This window comes from Prunus dulcis, chromosome 3 (genome assembly GCF_902201215.1).
Source record: "Prunus dulcis chromosome 3, ALMONDv2, whole genome shotgun sequence".
Lineage (NCBI taxonomy): Eukaryota > Viridiplantae > Streptophyta > Magnoliopsida > Rosales > Rosaceae > Prunus > Prunus dulcis.
Genome location: NC_047652.1, coordinates 3,259,460 through 3,269,246, shown reverse-complemented (window position 1 = coordinate 3,269,246; position 9,787 = coordinate 3,259,460). Strand labels below are relative to the sequence as shown.

Sequence of the window (9,787 nt, the reverse complement as noted above, 5' to 3'; positions counted from 1 at the left end):
GGGCAAGGCTGCTCCTATAAATACCCAGGAGAGTGTTGCCTTATTTTGTCACTCCTGCAAAGCCATCATGGCCATCTCCTCTTTCTCTCTCTACTGTTTTCTCTCTCTTTGGCTAGGCCAGGCTCTTCTGCTTCAAGCTTCTCACCATGTTTACAGAAACCTTCAAACTTCCCTAGTAGCTGACTCACACCACCAAGTTAAAGAACCCTACAGAACTGGTTACCATTTCCAGCCTCCCAAGAATTGGATCAATGGTATATATATCTTCACCTACAAATTCTCTTCATTTCTGGTTTTTTTTTTTTTTTCTTTTCGTTCTTTTCATTTTTCATTTTTGTTCTTTCACTTGTCTTTGTCTATATTGTTTATAGCTCTAACATTTGTTTTTTTGCTTCTTGTTTTTGACATTTGACTTGTTCTGATTGTGGAATGGACAAATGGACTTGTTTGGTTGCTCAGATCCTAATGGTTAGTTTTTCTCTCTCTCTCTCTCTCTCTCTCTCTCTCTCTCTCTCTCTCTCTCTCTCTCTCTTACATTTTCTGGGTTTGGTTCATTTTCTATGAAACTATATATGTGATGCATTTGATTTGAATGAATATCATAGCAAGTCAACCAGTCATGGTTTGTGGCTTTATATTCTTGCTCTTTTTANTTTTAGTCACACTTTCTATATTCCTATTTTGGTTTGGGCTTTTTGGGCACTCTCTAATCTCAATCTGCTAATGCCTCTTTTCAGGGCCATTGATTTANAAGGGAATTTACCATCTATTCTATCAATACAACCCCAAAGGTGTAGTTTGGGGGAACATTGTGTGGGCCCACTCCACATCAACTGATCTTGTTAACTGGACCCCACATGATGCCGCCATCTACCCGTCGCAGCCGTCGGATATCAACGGCTGCTGGTCGGGATCCGCCACGATCCTCCCTGGGGGCAAACCGGTCATTTTATACACCGGAATAAACCCCCAAAACGAACAAGTCCAGAACCTGGCCTATCCCAAGAACCTCTCAGACCCATACCTTAGGGAGTGGACCAAGGTCCCCCAAAATCCACTAATGGCACCCACCCAAGCCAACCAAATCAATGCAAGCTCATTTAGGGACCCAACCACTGCTTGGCTAGGCCCAGATAAGAGATGGAGGGTGATCATTGGAAGCAAGAGGGACCAAACGGGGTTTGCAATCCTGTACAGGAGCAAAGATTTCCTTAACTGGGTCAAGGCCAAACACCCACTTCACTCAGCAAAGAAAACTGGAATGTGGGAGTGTCCAGATTTTTACCCAGTCTCAATTAAGGGGCAAAATGGTCTTCACACATCAGAAAATGGTCCAGATGTGAAGCATGTGCTCAAGGCTAGCTTGGACAACACTAAGCGAGAGTACTATACAATTGGGACATATAACATTCACAAGGATATCTATATCCCGGATAAGGGCTCAGTGGAGAGTGACGCAGGCTTGAGATATGATTATGGGAAGTTTTATGCTTCAAAAACTTTCTTCGACAGTTCTAAGAACCGTAGGATATTGTGGGGTTGGATTAATGAATCTTCAAGTGTGGAGGATGATACCAAGAAGGGATGGTCTGGAATTCAGGTATAAAATAAACAGATAGTTATATGCACGAAAAGAAGTTGTGGATCTGAATTAACTCTTTTCTGCACGTAACGTAAGTTTGACAAGAAAACATTACTCGCTACACGCATAACTATTTTGATGAAGTTGTGTGATTTCTAACATTTATAAATTGGTCAAGGGACTAGACCTACCAACTACCCACTTGGGTCATCACAATCAATGCCTATTGGAATAGTCTTCAATTAGCTGGCTTGTGAACTTGTGAACTAAGCCATGTTGTATTTGCATTGACTTTTGCAGGCAATTCCAAGGAAAATCTGGCTTGATAAATCTGGAAAACAATTGGTACAATGGCCAGTGGCTGAAATAGAAAAGCTGCGTGAAAAGGAGGTCAAGTTGCCAAGCAGTGTGCTTAAGGGAGGATCAGTGCATGAAGTACTTGGTGTCACAGCAGCACAGGTGGGTACTTTTTCCTTTTAAATTTTTTATATAGATTTTGTAATGTCACTTTGCCACGTTTTTATACTAAAAAGCACTTCTAAAATAAATTTGGTATTATTTGCTTTTGTCTTACAGGCAGATGTAGATATTACTTTTGAAATAAGTGATTTTAAGAAAGCAGAAGTTCTAGACCCAAGTTGGACAGACCCACAACTTTTGTGTAGCCAAAAGGGTGCATCAGTTAAAGGAGGTTTAGGGCCATTTGGGTTACTAGTTTTGGCTTCAAAGGGCTTGAAAGAATACACAGCAGTATTCTACAGAATATTCAAAGGTCACAACAACAAATATGTGGTGCTCCTCTGCAGTGACCAAAGCAGGTCTCTCTCTCTCTCTCTCTCTCTCTCTCCATCTAACAAAACTTCAAATTGTTAGCTCTTTTTTTAATGTTTGTTTTATTGTTTGGTTGGTAGGTCTTCCTTAAATCAGGATAATGATAAGACCACTTATGGGGCTTTTCTAAAGGTGGATCCTCTGCATGAGAAGCTCTCACTAAGAAGCTTGGTAAGTTGCCGTGAACCAATCAAATAGGGTTTTTTAAAATCAATTCATGCTATTCTTCTTTGTTGAAAAGTCAGTGTTTCTATATGATCATCATGAGCTCCTCCACGCATTGGATTCATGGGAGAGTTTAAAAAGTCTTGCCCACCAGAAATTTCCATCAAACCTTGAGAATCTTATCTGTATTGATTTTCCTTGAAACTTTCAACGCAAACTGACCCCACCTTCACGCTTTTACATTGACCATATTATATATGTTTGATTTTCAAATCAAATATGGCTGAAATTAAATAAAAAGCACAACTCTAAAATTATACAAAGCAACTTCTAACATAGTTAAGATTTTGACAGTAAATGATGTGTTTGAGCTTTAAAAAGATGCCTATTGCACCATTTAAGTGCTAGGACCACCTTAGACTAGATTCTTTTCCATTAATCAAAATAGTTTAATAATTATAATAGAGAAATGCTATGGTTAGTTGTGTCATTCGCGAATGTGTAACTAATTTATGTTATGATTATTGATGTATGTGAATCTCATTGTGAGACTCACATGAACCTACAATTTCTAATTCGCACTCTTTAATAATTTTGATAGAGAAATGCTACAGTTAGTTGTGTCATTCGTGAATGTGTAACTAACTTATATTATGACTATTGATGCATATGAATCTCACTGTGAGACTCACGTGAACCTACAATTAGAAATTGCACTCTTTATAAGCGAACACTCTTCATTCCATATACCACCAAACCAACTTCATGCCATGGTTCCTACTCAACAATGTGCATGCCTATACTTTTTCAGTTCATCCTTTTTCTTTTACCCATTTCAGGATAATAAAATTTTTTGTCCTAATGCATTTGAAATTTTTGCATCTTCTGCAGATAGATCACTCCATAGTGGAGAGCTTTGCCGGACAAGGGAAGGCGTGCATCACAGCTAGAGTTTATCCCACATTGGCCATTGATGTTGATGCCCACTTGTATGCCTTCAATTATGGAACCGAGGATGTAAAAATCACAGGGAGTGCATGGAGCTTGAAAACAGCAGAAATCAATTGAATTAATTATAATTATATACATATATATACATCTAGTGGAGAGGACTCTTGGGAGAAGGAGAAGAAAAGCTTGGAAATATTATTCATTCTTATGATCTTGGTTCCACATAATTGAGATTAATAACTATTAAAACTATTTTTCAATCGAGATTGCTGCAAGTTTCCCACTAGCTTTCAATTGTTTACTACAACCTAGAAGATTATAAGAATTACAGTATATAGCACTCTTGGTTAAATTATTGGACATTTTAACATGATATATTATACAAAAATTCTTATAAAATTTATTCGGAGAGAAAAACCCAAAATTAGCTATTTGTCATTTTCTAATTAGTTATTATAAATTTTAATAGACTAAGAAGAACTAATTAGAAAATGACAAGTGGCTAGTGTTGAGTTTTTTTTCTCCAAATAAGCCCTATATGAGTTGTGGTATAATATGTCATACTAAAATGGGTTCTTCAATAAATATCTCTAAATTATTCTGATTTGATTTGATTTTTTTTTTTTAAACAAGAGATGATCTATAAATTGATAGTTCATACTATTAGATCACACTGTAAATGGAGCTCAACAATTGGATAGTTTTTCTTTTTCTTTAAAAGTACTCTTCTTAAAACTGCTTAAGTATATATGATCATCAAGAGCCACAAAGAGCCAGTTTGTGGTGGCTTTCCATCTTCTTTGTAGTTGATTGAACTGAAAATTTTAATCAGAATAATCACAGCTTCCCTCTTCTTTGTTGTTGTTTATATTTTCCTTGGGTTAAGAACAATCACAATCTACATGCTGTAACTTTTATCCTCTCACTTGGTCTCCATTAGCTAGACCAGCCACAGCTTGGTTTCTCTTATATATGTGCCCAAATAAAACTACACTATCCTTTCGTTTCTCAATGTTCTCCAAAACCACGAAAAATCATTCCCTACCTCGGAGCTAATATCTCCCTTTCTTTGTTAAATCATAAAGAGGGAGATAAGAAGAAAGAGACATTAGCACCGGGGCAGGGAAGTTTCTCTCCAGAAGCACCATAAGACCAAGGTGCTGTTCAGCTTTAAGTCTCATCCCAACCTCCCAAAGAATTGGATCAATGGTATATCTACACCCTTTTTTTTTATCTTCTTTTTTTTTTTTTTTTTGGGGGAATTCACACATCTTGATTTAACTTGCTGTTGCTAATTATCGACTCTTCACATTTTGTCTCTGGTTTCTCGGTTTTCTAGTTTGACGTGAATCTCCTGGTGGTCATGAATTGGACAAATAGATCCTAATGGTCAGTTATTTTGTGGGCTTGCTATGATTTTAGGATGATTTTTGCTCATCTTTTTAATAACTGTTATGAATGTATCAAGATCTATCTCCAGTTGCCCAACAATCCAAAACTTGGGTAAGCCTACACCCATCTCTGATTCATTCAGTTCGTTGGGCCAATAGCACTGGAATCTGAGAGTTTTAGGGTTTTNGTGTGAATTTGACACATCGACAAATGGGTTTGATGTTAAGCGTGTCCTGAAAGCCAGCTTAGATGGTACTAAACATGAGCAAGGGATCACTGGGGGGTGATGCAGGGTTGAGATATGACTGGGAATTTTATGCAACTTCACGGTGACCCGCAAGGATGCAAAAGGGTGGCCGTTAATACATATCACGTGAGAAATGTGATTAGTAATATGGTCAGGAAATGTAAGAAATGTGCTTATCGGAGTGACAGGATGATAAAAGCATGTTGCATTTGCTATATTTAATAAACAAACAATGAAAAAGAAATGTGTCAATAAATATACTTAGGGTTTCATAGGACATAGACAGCACTGGCCAACCTAAACATCCAACAGAAGCAATAAAACCCAAAGCACCAGGTGGGCAACGATTTTCCCCAAACAATACCAAGGAATATCAAACACTCAACTCTCAAGAAGCAGAAGCCACCCACGCAAGCCCTTCTATTCATAACTGTCACTATTGTTGCTTGCACTCGGGAGGGCGCTCCCCTTGCTGACCTTCCGCACCTTGTGCCCTACCACTTTTCTGCAATTGAACACGGTAATTCAGGAAATAAGTCATTAACCCTGAGTGAGGGTTGCTGAAAATCTTAAAATTACAAAAAAAAAAACAAAAAAAAACATACAACTGTTAAATCATCACACCTTAGATCCAGCAGATGGCTGCAAAATCCAATAAAAATGGATATATTAGCAGGCTTGACAACTTAAAACTTAATACAACATTCTAATATCATAATGAATGAAAACTGCAGATTGTATATGTTATGTCCTATCTATACATTTTGATTTATATATACCTTTTTCCTGCCCTTATCTTCCTCTTCCTCATCGTCATCGTCATCGTCATCATCGTCCTCACCATCTTCCTCTTCTTCCTCATCATCATCATCATCATTCTCATCAACGTCATCATCATCGTCATCTTCTAAATCTTCAAACTCATCCCCTTGAACAGCCTCTCCAGTGAACCATGATACTGCGTGAGGAATGATTTTGTCTCGAATTGTTGAACTATACATAACACCAGTACCATGTCAATAGAATACCAATACAAAACATAAGATAGGTAGAATGCCATACAGCTTCCCATGCATGAGTACTTGGATGGGTCAATACAAAGCCATTATTTACTTCTTGTGCATGACAATTTGTTTATGTAGAATGTGATGTACACAATATGTTATGTGATCCTTCTTCAAGCATCCTGAGTACATTGTCAATTTCCATCTCTTTCTAATGTTACAATTCCAGCTCTTTGAACTGCATTTTTAATTTACAAGACTCATCCCAACTAACTGATCAGACTTCACCAAATTCACAACAAATCCAATCTATAATACAAAATTGTTGTTTTGCCAACATTTACTGCCTTGCCAAATGTCAGAGAAACTACACAGTATGCATTAAAGAAGAAAAAATATCATTAACGTACCCAATATCATAATCCTGCTCCATCTGGCTTTGGAGTTCTTCAGCCTGTCACCGTAAAGTGTACACATCAGAGTTTAAAATAATTTGCTTATATCATCATTAACCAGTTCAATAGCGTCGATATCATGAATGAAACCAAACTTACAGTATCATCATCGATATCATCATCGTCATCAGGGACCTGAGGAGGGCTAAAGAAGTTGAAGAAGCTTGGACAATCTTCAGTTTTGGTCATGGGCTTCGCATTCTTTGATCCCTTTCTTGGCTTCTTCTTGAGAAGCTTCTGTGTCAAGCTTTTCCCCGGATACCATTCAATCTCAGTCCTACAAGGTAATCCAACTTAAGAATTAGAGGAAAAAAAGGGGAAAAAATTCAGTAAAACAACAGATATGAAAATTACCCAATCGCCTTTTCTAAAATAGGCTCATTGTCCTCATCAATCATGTGATATATTTTTGACAGGACAGAATTTTTGAAATACGGATTAGGATCAAAGAAGAACTCCAGCTTGAATCCTTTTGGCTTGTCTATCCTACACCACTTGATATCTTTGAGATACTTGAGTGCACCTTCATCACGCTCTGTAATCTATTCCAGGAAACAGCTTATTATATTTCCACAATCAATTCAAGAAATGAGCACAGTAAATGGCTAATAAAATCACCCACCTCCTCAGAAAGTACTTCATTAGTCTTCATTGCGGTCAGCCAAAAGTCAGGCACTCCTTTCTCTACATCAAAAGGAATAATCCAACATCAAACTCAAGGGTAGTGCATGAAATCATTAAAGATTTGAATTTTGAGAGGTACCTTCAGTGGCCTTATCTCCTTCTTGGTCTGGTGCATCTTCATTTTTCACTCCTTCGACTTCAGTTACACCATTAACAATGTCATATCTCTGCAATCAACCGTCACATTAACCAGAAAGACACATACATCATCCTTGGATATAGCAGCACGTTTAAAGCCAATTCACAAAACTCAACTTCAGATGAATTTTAAACACGAAAATTTCTAAACTGTAAGACAGCATAACATCAAAGTAATAAGAACTAAATGCCTATTGAGACACTGCATACCTTTGTGTAGAGAGGTTCATAAAGCTTCTGGTATTTTGCTTCCAATGCAGCTTTCTCCTCAAAATATTTCTCTTCCAGCTCATCATGTTGGCCCTGCAAGATATGGACGTATATGGGGTACTCAGGAGCTCTATGATTGAGCACGAATTTATTTCTACTGACCCTATTGTTTATTCTCAATCTTAGGTTATACTCATCCATAAAATTAGGATTTGGTACAAAAAGTTCAGAATAACACTTATGTAATGAAATTTGAAGGCAGACAAACCTGTATCTCTCTCAAAACCTCAACACGCTTCCTGACCGAAGGTGGCAAAGTTTCCAATATGTCAGTATGCTGTCCAGCCAAGCTCTGAAGCTTATTCTGCAAACAACACCAACAATAAGTAACTTAAAAAGAATTACCAATAAGAAAATAGGACCCTGGCAGACCACACCAATAAGTGATTAAATTTTTTTTAGTAGAACTGAGGAAAGAAAAACTTGATCTTTTGGATTACTTTTGCTCGCTTGAACATAATTCAATTCATTTATATAAAAACTTTAAATTTACTATCCAAACCTACTGGAAGTCCTAAAAGAAAATAAAAAAAACTTGTTTTTATTTCCAATACCAAACTTAAATTTTAACCATACGATGATCATCATAAGAACCACAAGAAACAGCAACCACATATCTTTCTTGCTATTGAAAAAATTACAACATGGCAAAAGAACCTCACCTTAAGAGCATTAACAAGACCAGCACGATCCTCTGCACTAAGAGCTATACACAAAAGCCAAACAAAGAGTTCAAATTCAAAGTACTGCAATAACAAAATGCCAATAAAATTCTCAAGTTCAACACACAAAGGCCTTAAAAATAGTTCCACAGCCAAATTCCAATTGCAAAATGAGATAAAGAAACCAAAATTAAGCTTCAGGGTTTTTGCTTTCACGCAACAGAATTCAAATATTTCCCCTTACACATACAATAGGGTTTAAAATGTGAGATAAGGTATTACCGGCGGCAGCGGCGGGGAGGGAGGAGCCGAGGTCGGACATGTCGAAGGTATCTTTGTTGCTGCTCATTTTGAAAACCTGTTTGGGAAGCGAGAAAATACAAAACCCTAGGGAAAGAAAGAGAGGGAAAGTGGAGAGAAAAAGGGAGGGAGATTGAGAAGCGAGTCTTTCTCTCAGTCTCTCGTCTCGTGGCTAAACCTAGGAGAAGTTGTTTTATACTGTGGGGGTGGGGCCCGTCGGCTCCACGAACCAATTGGGTGAGTTTGAAAAAGCCACTGACAAGTCACAGCAACTGACAAACTCTCTCTTGAGGCTTTAGTTTGTACTCAAAACATGAAACCACCTCCGCCAATTTGGTGTTTATCTGTTAATCAGTGTGTGTGGAACATGAAGGGGAAGAGCCAAATTTATAATGGTGGAGAGGCTTAGAATCCAAATCAGTGTGAAATTCTTTTGTGCAGTGGTAAACACTACGTGGCATATCGATGTTGTGTTACAAAAACCTACACAATTTTGTGCAATGATAACACTACACGTGGCATATCGATATTGTGTTACAAAAACCTACCAATTTTGTGGCATATCGATTTTGTGTTACAAAAACCTACCCAATTTTGCACATTGATAACACCATGTACATGGCATACCGATGTTGTGTTACAAAATCTACCCAATTTTGTGCATTGATAACATTACATGGCATACCGAATCACCAATGTTGCGTTACAAAAACCTACACATGTAACCCAATTTTGTGTAGTGCTAACACTATGTGGCGTACCGATGTCATGCTACAAGAACCTACCCAATTGTAATGCATACAATCATTAATATATGTCCGTAAGTCGAATACATGGAGATTCGATTCGATTACATTACATTTTAGAGCGTGAGTGGATTCGGAGCATCACGTGACATGTCAGCATAGTGCCAATGTCACACATAACAATTTTTCCATTTATGCATAGGCTTTTAAGAGAATTATATGTTACTCTCCATAAAAGCCATTACCATAGCCTAAATTTGGAAATATTCTCTGGCATATAACGGGTATATGCAATGCTCCTCTCGAGTTGAGTTGTGAGAAGAGGGGAACGTTATATACACCTGTACATGGAATTTCCAT

At 37.6% G+C, this 9,787-nt stretch overlaps 2 protein-coding genes across 3 annotated transcripts; one reads left to right on the top strand and one right to left on the bottom strand.

The window, feature by feature from the left end:
• Positions 1 to 64: 64 nt before the first annotated feature.
• On the top strand, positions 65 to 3,815 carry LOC117623541 (beta-fructofuranosidase, insoluble isoenzyme CWINV1-like). Its single transcript, XM_034354560.1, has 7 exons — positions 65 to 254; positions 460 to 468; positions 738 to 1,600; positions 1,883 to 2,041; positions 2,159 to 2,400; positions 2,494 to 2,584; positions 3,470 to 3,815. The coding sequence occupies exons 1-7, from the start codon at positions 68 to 70 to the stop codon at positions 3,644 to 3,646; spliced, it is 1,728 nt and encodes a 575-aa protein (XP_034210451.1). The 5' UTR covers positions 65 to 67; the 3' UTR covers positions 3,647 to 3,815.
• Positions 3,816 to 5,355: 1,540 nt separating this feature from the next.
• On the bottom strand, positions 5,356 to 9,043 carry LOC117622969 (nucleosome assembly protein 1;4). Of its 2 annotated transcripts, none has more exons than XM_034353788.1 (12): positions 8,664 to 9,043; positions 8,382 to 8,425; positions 7,928 to 8,023; positions 7,660 to 7,752; positions 7,391 to 7,478; positions 7,250 to 7,311; positions 6,982 to 7,169; positions 6,727 to 6,904; positions 6,583 to 6,626; positions 5,948 to 6,161; positions 5,774 to 5,810; positions 5,356 to 5,673 (listed from the first exon to the last, which is right to left on the bottom strand). In XM_034353788.1, exons 1-11 carry the CDS (start codon positions 8,728 to 8,730, stop codon positions 5,787 to 5,789), a joined length of 1,098 nt encoding a protein of 365 aa, XP_034209679.1. In that variant the 5' UTR covers positions 8,731 to 9,043; the 3' UTR covers positions 5,356 to 5,673; positions 5,774 to 5,786. The 2 variants fall into 2 exon arrangements, with proteins under 2 accessions (XP_034209679.1, XP_034209678.1); XM_034353787.1 differs by having other exon boundaries at positions 5,793 to 5,810.
• Positions 9,044 to 9,787: the final 744 nt, after the last annotated feature.